The sequence below is a fragment of the Coffea arabica genome, chromosome 2e (assembly GCF_036785885.1).
Source record: "Coffea arabica cultivar ET-39 chromosome 2e, Coffea Arabica ET-39 HiFi, whole genome shotgun sequence".
In the NCBI taxonomy this organism is placed as follows: domain Eukaryota; kingdom Viridiplantae; phylum Streptophyta; class Magnoliopsida; order Gentianales; family Rubiaceae; genus Coffea; species Coffea arabica.
Window position 1 is genome coordinate 15,289,003 of NC_092313.1, and position 18,356 is coordinate 15,307,358.

General features: G+C 35.6%; 2 protein-coding genes across 2 annotated transcripts; both read right to left on the bottom strand.

Moving 5' to 3' along the window:
* Positions 1–2,497: 2,497 nt before the first annotated feature.
* On the bottom strand, positions 2,498–6,903 carry LOC113731138 (rac-like GTP-binding protein ARAC3). The gene is made up of 8 exons (XM_027256228.2): positions 6,599–6,903; positions 6,085–6,334; positions 4,872–4,959; positions 4,673–4,782; positions 4,185–4,248; positions 3,304–3,368; positions 3,069–3,134; positions 2,498–2,981 (listed from the first exon to the last, which is right to left on the bottom strand). Exons 2-8 carry the CDS (start codon positions 6,181–6,183, stop codon positions 2,877–2,879), a joined length of 597 nt encoding a protein of 198 aa, XP_027112029.1. The 5' UTR covers positions 6,184–6,334; positions 6,599–6,903; the 3' UTR covers positions 2,498–2,876.
* A 6,812-nt stretch (positions 6,904–13,715) lies between these two features.
* Positions 13,716–17,434, bottom strand: LOC113731139 (uncharacterized). The gene is made up of 11 exons (XM_027256229.2): positions 17,211–17,434; positions 16,842–17,034; positions 16,477–16,551; positions 16,151–16,388; positions 15,936–16,060; positions 15,420–15,453; positions 15,281–15,327; positions 15,035–15,175; positions 14,546–14,610; positions 14,419–14,467; positions 13,716–14,314 (listed from the first exon to the last, which is right to left on the bottom strand). The coding sequence occupies exons 1-11, from the start codon at positions 17,314–17,316 to the stop codon at positions 14,155–14,157; spliced, it is 1,233 nt and encodes a 410-aa protein (XP_027112030.1). The 5' UTR covers positions 17,317–17,434; the 3' UTR covers positions 13,716–14,154.
* Positions 17,435–18,356: the final 922 nt, after the last annotated feature.

Consider the following 18,356-nt stretch of genomic DNA (forward strand, 5'->3'; position numbering starts at 1 on the left):
AGTTATTATTCACTATATGTTCAGAAAAATATCCACATATATCTATTAGATATTTAGACTCATGAAGGTCTAGGTCTAGGTCTGGATCTACTTTTTTTAAATTCCATAAGTGTTTGAGTATGGATTTGGATACTTATATCCTAGTTATATTTATTTGGAAACTGGGGACTAGGAAGGAACATGAAGTTATGTTTACGAGACTGAAGGCCTAACTCATTGATGGAGACTAGGAACGACTTTGTACATTGATGGATAATTTGGTTATCATCTCGTGTCATCTCATCAAATTATTAAAGACTCAATTTAATTAGATTCACGTCACCGTAATAACTTTTCTGATTCTGTAGTTAATAGTACATGACTAGAGTAATAAAGAATTTTACTAGTTACACTCGCCCTCATTTAGTGCTGTATCGAAACTAGCATGAGAATTTATTCATTCACCTGCAGACTTGTTTAGACTTCAAAACGTTTGAAGGCCTAGAAAGTAAAGCAGCATGCATAGGACAGCAGACCATAACATTTTCAAGCAAGGGGCTCGAACTCCAAAGGGGATTGGGACAATTCGAGCAAATGGCCAGGGTCCGTTGGTTAAGTGCCAGTCTCATTCATTCGTTCATGCATTCAATTGTTCATGTGATTTGGAGTAAAGGCAAGGCAGAAAAAGTGGCAGGGGTAAAGATGAGATGACATTGACAGCAACACTACACTCTGTTTTTCCATTCCTACCACTTCCGGAGACTCTTGCTAGGACTGTCAATGGGTTGGATCAGTCTGAATTCGGCTCATTCGCCCGATAAAAAATCTGATGAGCCCGATCTTTTAGTGAGTCGATCTGAGTTTGAACCTAAAAATTAGGTTCGAATTAATATGAGTCGAGTTTGGGACTTATTACGCTCAAACCCGATATAAATCTGGCCCTTTAAATACTTATATATATAATATTTATATTTTGATATTATGTATAATTATATATCCAAATATATTATTACTAAATACTAAATATATATAAATTACAAATACAAAAATACATCTAAAAACTCTTCCATGAGCTTTCTTGAGAGCTAATACTAGTAATGCATAACTGAATCTCTAACTTTTCTTATTGGTTGAGTAAATTTTTGTGTTGGCATAATATTGGTTGATTTCTTTTTTGCCTACAAACACAAATCATCAAACATGTTTGGATTCAAATCACAAAATTATAAAAAAAAAAAAAAAAAGTTTCAATTTTTAAAGATGTATTGGTTTATAATCACATGTTTTATTATTATTTTTCATGCATTTTAAACGAATTAAATATAAATATTGTTGAAAACTTTTTGGTTTATATACATTTTAAGAACTATTATTTGTTCATGTTTAATTTTAATATTATAGTCTTGTAAATGTTAAATTAGTTTTACAACTTGATAGTTATAGTAATTATATTAAGAAAATTAAGGAGTAATAAGTGAGTTTGAGCTAAACCCGATTAACGCTCACAACACGAATATTATGTGAGTTGAGTATGAGATTCATATTTATGAACCCGAAACTCATAGATCGAAACCCGAAAATGTTTCAAATTAAATGAGTTGAACTTGAACTTATGAAAGCCCGGATTATTAGACCCGATTGACAGACCTAGACTCTGCACACCCATGCATATGCGCTTCTTTATCAGTACCACATGCATATGCGCTCTTCCTTTTTTTTCTTTTAGGTTCCTTGGTCTTCGTTGATACTTTTTCTCTTTTCTCTTTTTGCCTTTGTTTTTGGTCAGTACAATTTGTTTTCGTGTTCATGAAACAAGAGCATGAACTTAGAATGTTTTGAATACAAGTTAACTCAATTGATAAGAATGGTTCATTTCTTTATAAAAAGTCATATGTTCAAATCATGTTATCGATGTGAAAAGTGTATTGAAAGTGATTTATATAAATCTCGAGAAGCGGTCTATAGTAACTAATGTTGCATCTACCTAAATTTTTTTTCTATCAAAAAAAAAAGAATATGAAATGTCCAAAATAGCAAGGACCAGTACTTAGAGAAATCTTAAACAGTTGCCCTTGCTTTTACTCATAAAGGCATCCTTTTACACGGTGAAGTTGTCTATTCTCCATTTCCTTTCTAACGAAGCAAGTATAAAAATTTCTAGCTGGCTACCGGGCTGACATTCAAAAAAAAAAAATCCAAGCAGGCTGCTGGGCTGTCAACTCGACCGCCTTTCATAGAAATTCCCAACTAGCTGTCGGGTTACTCAGCCGAGCAGCCCAATATTTTAAAAAAAAAATTTACCTTGCCTGCGAGGCTGCCTGTAATTTTTTTTTCAGCAATAAACAAAGGAATTAGCCTCATTTGTTAATATTTGTATGTGATGTTAACAACGACGATAAGAAGCCTGCTCTCATATTAAAAGGTTGGCCGACTGGACTACTTACCACAAACATTGACAAAGCATAACAATCAGCTAAGTTGATCGACCAAGGAGGAAAAGACACACAGCGCAACGACATTTTCATCCTAAAATGATCGAATACATAGATAGGCCCAAGGTCGAACACTTCAAATATCAAGGATCATCATAAGGTAGAGCATCCATCCCTTGTAGTACAAGTTATATATGACACGACAACATTATACATACGTACTTAGGATCATAAGGTAGAGGGACTGTTCAAACCACCATACAGACATCTTTGATTCGCAAGATACATTCAGCATTGCAACTGACAGTGGCAGGTCAACGACTTTGATATGCTTAAAGTCAGTTGAGACTAATAATAAACCGTAGCTCGCTGCGCCTGCCTTACGATGAGGAAAAGCTCCATAGAGAAATCAGATTAATGCTGCAGTCAACAATAAAATGTATTCCTCCAAATTACTCCTGCCACTCACAATATACTACAGCCTTTTTGACCCTTTCTCTTCTTTTTCTTCTTATGCTTCGGGGGCTGCAGAACCACCTTAATGGCGGCATCAAATACACCTTTCACATTCTGCAGAGACATCCACAGCAAAATTTAGAACAAATAGAGACAATGAATTCATATATTCATAAACATATTAAAAACACACACACACACCTGTTGCGTTTTTGCACTACACTCAATGTATGAAGCAGCCCCAATCAGCTTTCTCAGCTCCTCCCCCTTCAGTGAAAGTTCAAAATGAGGTCTTTCATCAGGTAAAACAACTGAAGACTGAATTTCTATAATTCCTTCAATCAAGTGGATATACACGCCCAACCAGGTGAAAGGTAAAATTGAGATACGGAGAATTTAAGATAAGTGCTTCAGTTCTAAAATCCGTTCAACATACCTGAGCTGTGGTGATGGGCACTGCTCCTGGATGATCTACAAAAAACTGCTTATCATCCCGGAGATCTGCCAACAGATGAATTAGCAAGTTACTGAAACAGAAGGACCGACCTTAAAACATGTTCTAGCTGTATGAACCTCAAAATTTTGAGTGATTTGCAGACAGGGCAGAGTACATAGTAGCAACTAGTGACTAAAAGAATGAATGAAATGTATTCCACGATAAACTCCTGATCCGAATATCAGTAACCCCTTCATTCCTATCACCATAGGAGGCTCTGAAGTCAGTAACATTGGATAGGTTCTCCGATTGCAAAAACAAAAGGGAGACTACATCACTAGTCATAAAACACGGGGCAAAAATTTTAACCCATGAGTCTCAATGACATCAATGGAAAATCATAGTACCTAGATTGATCGCTGTACTATAATGCAAGAAGTCCCTAGGTGATAAGTTAACTAAAAGCCTCACCAGGAATTAAAAGAAAATACTTAAATTCTAATGAGAATTGACAGTAGATGCGGTATGGCAGAACCAAGTCATGTACTTTTACGAGAAACATCCTTGAAATAATACAACCATTATAAGCAAATGTTCCAAAACTAAAAGTTGATTTGAGATGTAGCCAAAGTGAATTAAGTAAGTCATTCCTCCATTAGGAAATAAAAAAACTTAATAATAATAAAGTTGTAGCATTCTTGAGCCATATCACATTAATATCAAAGGTTCAGTATATGCCTCTATATACTACATCTGGCATGAAGACTGCACCTCTCTTAACCCCGTCCAGTTCACAAACAATGAACTATACCAGCTCAGAAACAGTGTTGCCATAGGACAAAGCAGAAACTAAAACAAAAATTGCATGGAACGCGACTCACCAAGTTTTGTTCCAACAAGGATTACTGGTACTCCAGGAGCATAATGCCTCAATTCAGGAATCCACTTGAGAGTCAAAACCAGAAGAAAAGAAGAAACAAGGATAAAATCCATCAGATATGATGTCAATATAAATAACCTAATACATCAACTTGCTTGAACTCCTGCATGAAACAGTAACCTAAATTATCCTACAATGCTAAGCTCATTAATCATTTAAACCCTCGACAACCAAGAAAAAGAATAAGATATCATAAAAATCACTGCCTATATTTACTCCTGTGAATTTCCTAAGAAATATGTACCCAAAAGAAAAAATTAGCTGCAACCCAAAAATGCACTGCTAATTATGTTTAGTCAAGTAGGCTATCAGGTCATGGCAAAAATGCGTGCATCCGATTTCCTTCTAACATTTTCCAAGAAATCTAATTCAAAAGAGATTTGACAGCCAAAGGATGCAGGAAAGCAAGGATGTCAAAAGAAACCTCACCTTTTTTGAGACATTCTCGTAACTGGCCTTGCTAACAAGAGAAAATGCAAGAATAAAGACATCTGCGCCACGATAGCTCAAGGGTCTTAATCTATTGTAATCTTCCTGCCCTGTCCAACATAGTAAAAGAGTCAGAACCATGTCCAGGAGAACTTCAAAGAAAATTGAGCAAATCCCATGACACATATAATTGGCTAACCTGCAGTATCCCACAACCCTAGATTTACAGTGCTCCCATCCACTACCACATTTGCACTGAAATTGTCAAACACAGTCGGCACATAATCCTGGTGACATAGCAGGAGTAGAATTTTGTGTAAGGAAATATCCATATTGGGTTACAGAAAAAATAGATTCCTGTTTGTCCTCTGATACAATTTGGCAGAATGAAACATAAGAGCCAGTATTATTACCATGTATCCATTAAAAATTTAAGCACCTGTTTTTAGGAATTCTCTAGACCAACAAGAATGAAGCAAAGCATGCAAAAAGTCCTAGAGCTGACACTTACAAATTTGAGCCCATCCATATAGATTTCAAAGACTAAACGTTCTCAGACAACAAACCTTCCGTCCTGAAATGTTATTTGATCCCATTTTCAAGTCCCAAACAAAATCATTTCCATGTTGAAGGCAGCGGCCAACCAGTTCTACTAAAAGCATGCAAGTAATATAGCATCAGATCCAGACAATTTTTGTTGCTTGTAATCAAACCAGTACTATTCAAATTGATTTTTCTGAGCTCCTAGAGTTTTCAGTTGTATCACATTCAAATCCCGTGTTTACCGTACATTACATGCTAATGTGTAACAGGCTACCTAACAGTTTCTTAGAATGGAAATCATCCTTCATGAGCAGCCAGTGACAACCCAAATTCCACTTTTCAGTTAAACCTGCTACCATTACCTCCATCCTGACTCTTTCTTTCTCGTCAAAATTCTCAGCAAATCTATTTAAGTTGAAGTGCTAAGCCATATGGATGGCATCAGACAATGGTCTTTAGTTAACATCCACTTAGAAAATTCTCCCAAAGTCCACTTAGTTTTTTTTTTCCGCACAAAAGTCACAGCAGGAATACTAGGCAAGAAAAACACTCACGAAATGCACCTTTTCCGCAAAATTAACAAAACCACAAAATGCAAACAGAGTCATTCAAGAATATGATCGCGAAAAGAACCCGGAAAACCCAAACTCGATCAAAAATCAAGAAATGATAATCTTACTAGCCTCAATCGATAGCCATGAAACTTCAAAGAAAGTGAAAATTTCAAGATATAAACCCCACCAGTAACAGTATCAGATGGCAGTAAACCGAAAGATCCCAACTTTTCGTTTTTTCGAGAGAGAGAGAGAGAGAAGAAAGTGATAGCATGGGGCAAAAAAAGTTGAAAAGAAAATGGAGGGATTACTAACAGTGGGAAAGGTATTGCTGGTGTAGGAGATGAGGAGGCAAGTTTTACCCACAGCTCCGTCGCCGACGGTGACGCACTTAATGAACCTGGACGCGCTCATTCTCGCAGCTGGAAAGCCTCAAAATGTCAAAACTATTCCTCCGGCGGGCCAATTCTTGCTTGTTTGTTTCTTATTTTTTGATCAGCACTTGGGAGTTCCCTTCTTGAGCTCTCGCTCCACTACTTGTTCAGCTAGTTTGCCGAGTATCCAACTGCACCCCCAAAAAAAAAGGGGGGGGAAGGAATCTTTAAGAGGGGAAATCAAAGCCCTAATTCTAAAGAACACTAATCATAAATGGGACGAAACGTGTAGAGGTGGAGATTGGAAAAAAACAGAGCACCTAACTTTGCAAACGCCGAGTCAAGAATCACTATTGTGTAGCATTATCACCGATCCATCAAAATGACTGATTTTATTAAGTGAAATAAAAAAAAAAAAGAAAGGAAAAAGTTCGTTGTTATTGAAATCCATTCACCTTTGAGTTTGAGTAAAGTTTATCTTGTGGTGGTGGCAGTGGCAGCAGCGGTAGTAGTTAGCACTTAGCAGCTCCCACAGACTGACTCCTTCCCCCAGTCCCAGTCGCAGTCCACCAGGACCAGACGAGGACGGCCCTGCCCTCCCAAACCAACCCAGAAAATTAAAATACAGAGTTAAAATCAAAAAATAAAAACAGAGTTAAGAAAATGGGAGAGAGCGAGAGAGTGAATGAATGGAGGGAGGGACAGCTTGAAGCCAGCTAATATTTGGCTTGCTTTGAGAGTGAGAGTTAGAGACCACCAATCATTTGTTTGCACATACACTGATACGCATACGCATTCCGCCAGCAGGCCCAATCCCAACTTCAACGACCCCTCTTTCCTCAAATATTTTTATGCACACTTTTCCTTACCCCAAAAAGCTTCTTTAGGCTTCGTTTGGGAGTTGAGGATTTGGACAGAAAAGAAAGGGAAATAAGAGAGAGTTTTCTTTGTTTGTGAGTTTTTAGTAAAAAAGAAAAAGGAAGGATTCAGAAGGACGAATAGTAGGCAAAACTTTTCCTCCCAAATTGGATGGAAATGGAGAGACAATTTGAGGAAGCTTGTGAAATTTTTTTAAAATATCTATTTTATCCTTAAAATGGTTTTGAACAAATATTTAATTACTTCTATATCCAAAATTATTCCATTAATTCTCAAAACTCTCAAACAACATAACAATTCCTTCTCTTCTCTTCTTTCATAACTTAAAGCTTAGTTTTGGAAGTTTAGGATAAAAAAGAAAAGAAAGGAAAATTTAAATTATGAGAGAAGAGAAGAGAAAGGATTGTTATGTTGTTTGGGAGTTTTGAGAATTAGTGGAATAATTTTGGATATGGAAGTCATTAAATATTTGTTTAAGACCTTTTTAAGGACAAAATAGGCATTTTAAAAAATTGACAAGCTTCCTCAAACTTTCTTTCCATTTCCTTTCAATCTGGGAGGAAAAGTTTTGGCCACTATTCATCCTCTTAAATCTTTCCATTTTCTTTCTTTTCTTCTTACTAAAATCTAACAAATGAAGGAAAACTTGTGTTTGGATTGCATTTTCCGTCATTTTTCATGGAAAAATTACTGTAGCAATTTGATATATGTGAGGGGAAAAGGTGATAGGGAAATGTGATCACGGAAAATGAGAGTGTGTTTGGATTGTAAGTTATTTGAGATATTTTTACTGTAGCACTTTTTATGATGTGATGTATGTGAGATAAAAAGGTAATTGGGAAGATAAAAAGGTGTATTGGAAATTGTAATGGTGATGTAAGCAAATATATTTGGCCAAATAACTTGCTATCCAAACACACTCAATATTTTCCGACGGAAACAAGCAATCCAAACAAGGCCTTCTCTTCTTTCCCTTTCTTTTTTGTCGAAATCCTCCGCTCCCTAACGAAGCCTAAGTTTTCCCTTCTTCTCCTTTCTATCCTACACTCCCAAACCAAGCCTTAATTTCGGGACAAGTGGTAAATTACCGGCCGATGATACTAATAAAAGACGGGTGGTTTTTCTAAAGGGTGTTAACACATATAATTAATATTATCTTTTTTAAATTTATATACTTTCTTTAATTAACGAGCATTCAATATTTGATTTTTTTCATTAACTTCATCTAAACTACATGTTAACGAGAGTGTCCGATTAGCATCCATAGATGGACCATACAAACTGAGTGTATCCCTAATTAACTTTATCTGAAATAGATGATAATAAGTGTGCAATGAACACTCATTAGACAGACTCATAAAAAAATAAGAAGATGAAGGCATCCATTAGAGAGACTCGTAAAAGATAATAGGATGAGTTCCAGTAGTTGTAAAAATATGTGCACGAAATTGTCTCAATTACTAGTCTACAACGATGTATAGTATGGATATTAAGAATTTGCAAATGTGTGTACTAGACTTACGAGAGGTTACAGAACGAAAATACTTTAAAATGTAGACATAATGACATGAGATAATATATAAATTTGAAGAAAAAAATTAGTAACTAAAACTTATCTCTAACTTGCAAAGTCACAACCTTTGTAATATTCTTTTTTTTTTCTTAAATGGATATGGTTAAATCTTAACTTCTTTCCCATAATTGATTCTCCTTTCTTCAAATAGGTAATGGATGAGCTGTTGCACTCGGTATATCTATGTACTTTCTTTCCTTGTTCCCCAGTCCATATTCCCAAATCTGTGCTAAAATCTTAGGCTTCAAATATCTTTCCCTAAAGAATAATTTCCCGAAAGGAAAATTGCTCTTTGGTGCTTGGAAATCGTCACATGGCTTGGGTGCTTGGATTCGTCGTTGCTTTCGCCATCAATCTGCGTAATATTTTTCTTTTCGTCTTAGCGTTTAACTGATTTTATTTTGCAAGTCTAATAGGCTAATACTATGGAAAATTCTGTGCTTCTCATAGGTTTCCACCCCCAAAATTCTATGTTCCTTGTAGGTTTGTACTCCCAATGATCAAGTATAGAATTCGAACTCTAAATCTAATAGCAGAATATGCTTCTTATAGGATTTATAGGCTTTTTTTTCCCCTTTAAGGTGCAAAAGTAGTAGAATTAGTTTTCTTTTTTTTCCCCTTTTCGCATTTTAGCTACCATATGTAATAATTTTGTTTTTTCCTTCGATAGTAACCTGATTGTATAATGTTAATCAGGAAATTTAGTGGATAATCAGTCTTGAAACATGATTATTATCTTCTTTAATTTGGTTCTCTATCCACGGACATGTGAAAGGAATTTCTATATCTCTTTTACTTTGCTTGTGGACTGAGGTTAGATTTAAATTACAAATTAGGGTTCACAGTTGCCCCTTTTATAATTTGAAAATAAATTTCATATTTTGACGCGCATTAGATAGTTCCCAAAGAGATCTATTAGCCAAACTTGATCCTATAGATTATGTTAGCTTTATTACTCAATTGATGATGAAAATTGATATATTCTGTAATTGCACGAGTGAGTTGCTAGTTGATGTATTAGCAAAAAAGACAAATTTTTGCAAGTACATCTATTCAATCATGTGCACAGATATGGGAAAATTGCACAAATCGTCCCTCATATATTAGTGATGCGAAAATTTATTGTGTTTGGATTGCATTTTCTATGATTTTTCATGAAAAAAATACTGTAGCGATTTGATGTATGTGAGGGAAAAGGTAATAGGGAAATGTGATCACGGAAAACGACGTAATTTTCCGACGAAAAATCGCAATCAAAACAAAGCCTTAGTCCCTGAGAACGAAAACGAGCATTTTTAGTCTATTACAAACAAAAAATGATCAATTTTGGTCCCTGTTAGCTTTTCCGTGTGAATTCTTGATGGACCCAGTCATTGGAACATCACGTTACCAACTTTTGAGGGACAAAAAGGGCAAGTCACTCATCTTATTTTTTTTAAACAAAAAATTGAAAGACCCGATAAAAATTGGGAAAAAAAACCCCAGAAATCAAATAAAAACATATTCCACGTCATCGTTTCGGATTAAACACCGCAATCATATAGAATCAAACCATAAACAAAGAATATTGAGAGAATCACAAATGAGGGACCAAATGGGTTTGAAGGTAAAACTCAATATTCAATGCCTAATTCTGATGATTTGAACATCAAATGATTTCTCATGATAAAAGGTTTGCAATGGTATATATTGATTTCAGTTTTAAATTCTCTAGACACAATCTTCATTTTTTCCTCATATTCTTAATTATCTTGAATTAATTGACCAGAAAAAAAAATGATAGGGGCTAAAATAGTAGAGTAAGGAGTAAAGTGTGAAAAAGGCGTTTGTCAATTGATGGGTGCATATTGTGTAGTCGGGCCCGTAAGATTTGACCCGGACACCCACTCCTTCAGCACAAAAAAAAAAAAAAATTGATGGGTGCATATTGCCTAGAAAAAGCGAATTTACAATCCCAAAAAGACTCGGACTCCTTGGAGCAGTTGCTCCCTTTCGGACGCCAAGTAGTGCAAATGACTTATCTAATGTAAACGAATGAAAGTGACATTTTGACCAAAACAAAATTGATGTGTGTATATGGCTTTTTAATTACAAATTATTTACCTTAACGCTAACGGTTAGTCAAGAGGACAACTAGGTACAAACATTAAGGATTAAATTAATAGAGGCGCTTAAGACTAAAGAGAATAATAATAATCACAAGCCTTCAATTATTTTGGTACACTGCTTTTTTGACAACTGTGGGATGAGGACCTTAGGGACAAAATTGAGGTAGTCGTCAGTACTATAATCTTTGAACCAAAGAAACAAAAAGGGGAGGCTAATACTATCTTAATCTGGCGTCTGATAGCTTGTTAATTGTTTTAAGCTCCCGATATGACTATGAGGTCCACATGATTTCTTGAAATTCGTATGATCCTCTCTCTCTCCCCCCCCCCCCCCCACATTTAAAGTTGGCGCATAATTAATGAATTACAATAATAAATTCTTCATGGGCAAGTAAAGTAAAGGCCTAGCTTATACTTATAGACGACGTAAATCTCGTGGTAGTCAGTCATATAAATCATATATACACCCAGAAAAGAGAACAAAAATACACATGACCTCACTGTAGGGGTACGTGGGTTAGGCCCGAATCATGATTTCATGTTTTTTTGGGTAGCATGAATTATGATTAGTAAAACGAAAGAAAGAAAGAAAGGAATACTTGAGGCGTGAAGCCAATGATTTGGCCTGCAGTGACGGAAAGGAAAAGAAAGAAAACAATTCGATCAATTTAATTACAGCTTAATCATGGCCAGTAGGAGTGTTGGACTTCGGGAACGAGAGAGAGGGAGATGAGAGATATCATATGGGTTCATCTTCTCATGAGCGATGAGCCCGCAGCCAGTGGTCGGTGGGTGGCACATTAAATTAGTACGGAAATTCCCCAGTTGCCACGGTTACTGCGATGTGGATGTAATAGCTACCCTCATTTAATGGCAGACCAACTTATTCTTTGTTGTGCATATCTTTCTCAGTACGTGACATTATTGTGTGTGCGCGTCTGTATATATATAATCTTACATATGTGCCGTGTATAATGGATAGAGGGATTAGCAAGAAAAGAATTAAGGATTAAAACTCTAATAGAGTCTTATTAGATGGATCAATTCAAATGATAATAAGACCTATCTCTTGAAGAAAGAATTAATTGAAATAAAAATAATGAGTCACCGTTGATATCGACATATTTGAGATCTCCAAATGTTCCAAAGTTCCTCTATTCAACCCTTTTCCTTCTTCTTATTGCTAAGATATCTCGTTCGTAGACATTGTTGTAAATATATGTCCCTGCATGTCTTACATATGTGACGTGTAAATGGATTGGTGGATAAGTAATTAATAATGTAAAATCCTATATATTTGTGAGAAGTGTAGTGTGAATAGTTAATTCAGAAAATTCAATAAAATCCTTTTACTTAAAATTTTGTACACAAATTAAGTAGTGTTTAATACATTTAGCAATAAGTAATTTCTATTATCAAATCCAAAAAAAAATTCTGAATGAATTAATTTTTAGCATTAAGTAAAGTTATCAAACACACCTTAAGCGTAACGTGGGAGGCATACATATTATTGCGATACAAAATTGTTGGCAGTGGAAACCAAAATCTAGTAACTCTTGAATCCTTGCCCTTGAAATTTGGAAAAGGCAAACGCTTTAATTAATGTATATGATATCACCATGCTAATACATATATCTATTATAGTAACTAGAAAAAAACTATATGGATACGTAACTCATTTAATCGTTTGGATTAGCTGTTTTTTGACGTGTTTTTGAAATATTTTACTGTAACAATATATATGAAAATTTTTACTATAGATGTTTTTAGTGATGTTTTTGGATATATTTTTGTGATATATTTTAGGGTATTTTTAAAGTTTAAAATTTTTTGGAATAATTTTTAAAAATTAACATTTCACCCACCACTATTACCCACTACCGTTACCATCCCCTCTCTCCCTCCCCCACTCTTCTCTCCGTCCCTCTTCCTCCCTTCCCTTTCTCTGCCCTTTCTCGTTACACCTCGCCCCTCCCCTTCCTTCCCCCTCTCCGATCTAGTTGAGGCTAGAGGGATGAGGTGGGGTATGGCGGGGAAGGGGAGGGAAAGGGAATGGAAAGAGGGGAGGAGGAAAGAGGGGAAGAAGGAAGAGGAAGGGAGAGGAATGAGGAGGAAAGAGATAGAGGAGTAAGATGGTGGGTGCGGGTGATGGTAGTGGTGATGATAGATGGAAGAAGAAAATAGTGTAGATTTTATTTTTAAATTTTTTGTGTGTACTTGAAATTGTTTTTGATATATTGTATGGATATGTATTTTTTGAATTATTTTTGCTTGTGCATTATTATAGTATTGTTTACAAAAAAACTTATTTTTTAAAAAATGGAGAAACCAAATATAGCCACTGTAATATGTGGTATTGAGTAATTGACTATTTACCAACTCCATGTGCACGCCGGAGTCATTGAATATTGAGGTTTGGTGATGGATGACCAACTCTTCCACCATACTAATTGCTAATATTTTTTTTAACCAACTCCCTTAGGCGAGTTGACCATCACGTAAAATATATGAGTTGCAGGTCAGAAATTCAAACAGAGAGTGCACTAATGCACCATTTTTAATCCTCTTCCTCTAATTTTTCTTAACTCAGTTGGATCCTTCCTTAATATAGTTAATGCACCTCTTTAATTAGAGGTGAAATCTTTTCCCCTTAATTCTTTTGGTCCAATTTAATCGTTTCCTAACATATATTAGAGTAGCAATAGAAGTAAGAGTTAACAATTGATAAAAAATAAAAATAAAAATCCTTTGCTCCTTTGTTTTTTTTTTCTTTTTTTTTTTTGGGGTTAGTACTCGTTCTTGGCAATCTAATCCTAAAAATACACAGTCCTCATGGCCTAACAATAGAAGTAAGAATAGACAATTGACAAACAAAAACGCAAACCTTTTTCTCCTTAATTTTTTCCCCTGAGTCAGCACTTGTTTTTGGCCACCTAATCCTAAACATACTTCACAGGATTTCATAAAGATCAGACCTGAAAATTTTTTTCACTTATCTGTGGAACCAATTAATTATCTTGAATCCAGAGATAATTTTTTTTTAAAAATTTATAAGGTAGAAAATATCGACACAACTGCAGCGTCTATGACATACAAATAGCAACCCCAAAATAAACGTACTTTAAGTATGCCAAAACCTAAGTTACCAGGGGAGTGCAAATGCGACATAAATAGTTCCAATTCCTGTGATATTGTTCCGAAAACCCTAATTGACATCCATCTTTGATGCATAATAGTGTGCAGCGCTGCGCAAAGAGCTTCCAACACAAAACCGCCTTGTTTGGTCGCAACACGCCAGCCAGTGCAATATGGCACTCAACAATCTAACAACTTTCTGCTCAACATTATTATTAGTTTCCTTCAAGAGTAAATATTACTCATTTCCGAAAGTTGAGTCACCAAATGAATCATGATTAGTAATCTACGTCCAAGCATGCTCATCTCTTAGGACTCAAACTTCTTCATCTGAACTAACAAAATCTAATTCGATCATTTTTTCTCCAACAAAATTGACTCTCTCTCCTTGACTCTGCGACAATTTTACTCTTTTCGTTTCTGGTTCTTCATATGATTTTTCTATCTGACGACCCTTTTTCGTTGAAGTTGATGACCTGACAATGGTAGAAAATGTTCAGTAAAATGGTGTACCCGAATATAGATAAAAGAACTAAACAAAGCAAACAAAGAGATCTTGCATCCCAATTTTTCAATTTACCTTTTGTTCGAATTATTTAGCGGTTCTTTTGGACTCAATTTTCCTGTGGCTGAGAAGAGGGAAAACGTTAAAAAGAGAAAAACCATAAGCATCAAATTCTAGAGCTCAAAATGTATGTATGCCCAACCTGTAACTTCAGCAAGGAATCGAATCCCCTGCGAACACACATTAGTTGTTAATTTGCCTGCATTACTGCATGAATACAACTTCATTTTGTTAGCAACAACATCAGAGTAAATTCAAAATTCAGCCTGAAGTTCTAACATGCACAATCATCTCTCCAGATCAGTCATCCAAGCAGAGGTAAAAGGTATTTCTAAGTAATACTGAAATATACTGCAGGCAATGGAAAATGAAGTCAAAAGCCTATAACTTGACAGATAACACCAGAGTATGGAGATGGTTACCACAAAGTAGGAATGGGTCTCACAAAAATTATGTTGCCTAATTATCAATTTCCTAAATTTCATGGTCCTATTGTTATAACGTCAATAGCACAAAGAAAAGATTAGTGAAGGCTTGTCTACAATTGAGTGAGTTGACAGTTCCAAATTATCCCATTGATGACTGAAAATCTCTGAGTAGCTCTACATGATCTACCAATTCCCAAACAAACCTTAAGGCCTTCTTCAACCCATCTACAGACAATAACTTCAATGGTGCTTGAGATTTTGAAGATTTTATTCCATTAACTGAAGGATTGACCAAGTAAATTCCTTCTGGCTTCAGAGGATCCCTAAAGGCTGTCCTCAAATTCCTGAAAAATAAAAGGCAAATAAAACTGTCATAGTTCAAGAAACTAATCTCCTCCAATAGATTTCTAGACAACCAACAACTTTATGCATAGATAGTTGTGACTCACCCTCCTTTGAGCTCTGTCCTTTTAAGAGAGTATTTCTCTGATGTTTTCTAAAAGAAAAATCAAATGAAAAAGACAGAGAAGAAGTCAGAATATATCACCAAAAGAAAAGCAAAACTGAGAGCTTAAAAATTACATATACCTGTCTATGGTAGGTGCAATATATTCCTCTACGTCTGCACATCATAACATGTTTAATGGATGGAGTGAGTGGAGCATCAATTGTGTATCACCAAAAAAAAAAATCTATTTTAGGATCAGGAATACAGAACTAATACATTCATCATTCTGTCAAGCTTAAGAAAATTCTATCCTCATAGCTGTTTTAGACAGAACAATCTCCTCTTCTTCCTTTTTCTACATCAATGCCAAGAAAAAACTGAAACATGTTCTTCGCCGTTTGACTAGACCAATCAACAGGAACATTTTAAAGGCCATTTAGCAAAAATAAACACTTCATCGACAGCCACACAGAACCTGAACAGTTTTTATTTCCCTTTTTAAGCAACTACAAATAGTAGCCGAGAATCTCAATCACTATACTTGTGATAAAATCATAGTTGTAATTTTAAAGAACTAGATTTATATGTTTAAAAATTGAATAGACTATTTCCAATCAAATTAACGTAAACATTCTCATAACAAGATGATGACTTACTTATTAATGACTAATGTGCAGGCCATCCCATCCTTCTTCTTCCCCTTGCAGACTCCATAATCCAAAGAAGTGCCGATTTTTAAGATGTTACAAGCAGAATACACACTCAGACAGAATCCATTTTCCTAAAAGAAATAAGGAAAGAAAAGGGTCACTATGTTCAAAGTCCTCCATGTACTAGTAAGACTTAATTGTGAACAGGTAAGAAATAGTACCGAGTTGTCCTTGCGGACAGCGCAATTAAAAAGACCAAAGACAGTTCCAGCCTTCTCATTGCAGTTTCTCTGATAGGCATCACCGAACAAGAAAAGAGAAACAGTCTTTTCATCCAAACAACCAATTTTCCATATTGCAAAAGGCTTTCCTGTAGAACTAGTTCTTTGGTTGCCTTTCTCAGTTAAAACTCCAATAGTTGCCCAGCACCCAGAGAGAGTATCCCCTTTCAACAAATTCCTGAAAGTCCACAAGGTTTCCCTTATTAACTGCACCAAAATTGCAAGGATCAGACAGTCTAAGGAAGCTATGCAAGATTTGAACATACTTTATGGCCGGTAATCGAATAAACCGGATATCTGAAATACGGTTGCTCAGCTCAACGGATGAGATAACTTGATTCCTGATCAAGAAAAATGATAAAAAAATACTTAAACACAGTAGCCCAGTTCAACGGATGAGAGTGCTTAGCTCTAATTATTTCATTTTGTAGTTCCAAATTCATCGAGAGATGTTAGCTCAATGCGGTTGTTTTTTTGACAGTCTAGGGCTCATCTGATTAACCTGATCAACAAACACCAACAGAAATGCACGGTAGCAAAAGAAGCTTTTCAAAGGAAAAGAGTAACAAAAAAAAAGGACATTTCAAGGATTATGGCGAATGTCATTTTATCAAATGCTAGATAGACATACCGAATTCTCAAACCTGAGAACTTCTCAACCTCAGTAGTATCACCATCCGAGTTCCTCTTGTAGCTGTTGTTGGACTTAAGAGCTTTCTTGGCAGCTTGAACATCATAATCAAGACAATCTTGAACGGCATCTCGAAAAACTGACATGTCAGCATGGCCCCGGCGCTTTGGCACCCCGTCATCCGATAGATACCCTGTCAATCAGCATATCCAACTTTTTAAAGAGAGCCCCCAAAAAAAAAAAAAAATCCCGGCTATGTAAGAAGCCCACTTAAACGGATTTTCGATTTCCTCCCAGCACATTTTGCAAATCCCACTACTGATCTTTTTATGCTCCGGTTATATATCAGAGTATAGCGTAGGGGCCCACCTGGAGAAGGGGAGGAAGGAGCAGGAGAAGCAGGCGGGGTTTCCAAAACCCTATCATGGAGAGAAAGGAGCAGATCCAGGTCGTCTTCGCCATTAGACTTGGACATCTCTATTCTCGCAGCGGTCTCCTAGTAAAACAGAAAACAAAGATGGGGAATGGAGACTGGAGCCTGTACCATCTGATAATGAAAATGGACGGATTGGCGGTTTTTTTTTTTGTGTGGCGTGGGGGTGGTTTGATTTGGGTTTTGGAGGGAAATTTTGAGTTTATTTGGAATTAAATTTGCCAATTTGCTTTATCCGATTTTCCGCCAGTCCACCCACCCATGACCCATCCTCCTAATTTGGCCCAACGTGGAGTTTCGTAGTTTTAAGCCTCACAAATTGCTATCCTAGAGAAGTGCTTGTTAATTGTTATGTCTTCTTGGAAAAAAATTTTGAAATATTTTCTTAGTACATTTTTCAATTATTTTCATCTAAAATACATTATATCTCAAGGAAAAAGAAAATTACTATAGTTTTGTTTTTTCAAAAAAAAATTCACCTAAAAACTGACAGTGAATGTGTTTGGATAGAAGACTATTTGGCAATATTATTTAAAATAATAATGTAGCACTTTTTTTAAGGCTTTACTTATTTATGAGATTTCACCGAGAGGAAGATATCATGAATTTGGATCTAGACTATGGCATTCAATGCTTTGAAACTTGAACAATTAATTGAATCGATGAGATGTTCGGATTGCTGTTCAATCAGTTTGACCGATTCAACCCTCGTGCAATGAATTTTTCTAAAAGTAAATTATATAAATATGGGTTAAAAACAAAAAACCCCCTGTAGTATATCTAATACACAGAAAAGTCCTCCGTGGTTTCAAAACATACAAAACGACACCTCATGTTTTGAACTAAATTGTTAACTAACAGAATTCGTTAAATTTAACGAAATCCGGTAAACTTAACTGAAAACTTAACAGAATATGGTAAATTTAACGAAATCCGATAAGTTTAACGGCCGAAACCGTTATTTTCGTTAAGTTTAACAAATTCTGTTAGTTTATAATTTAGTTCAAAACATGAGGTGTCTTTTTATATGTTTTGAAACAACATGGGGCTTTTCTATATATTAGATATACCATAGGGGGTTT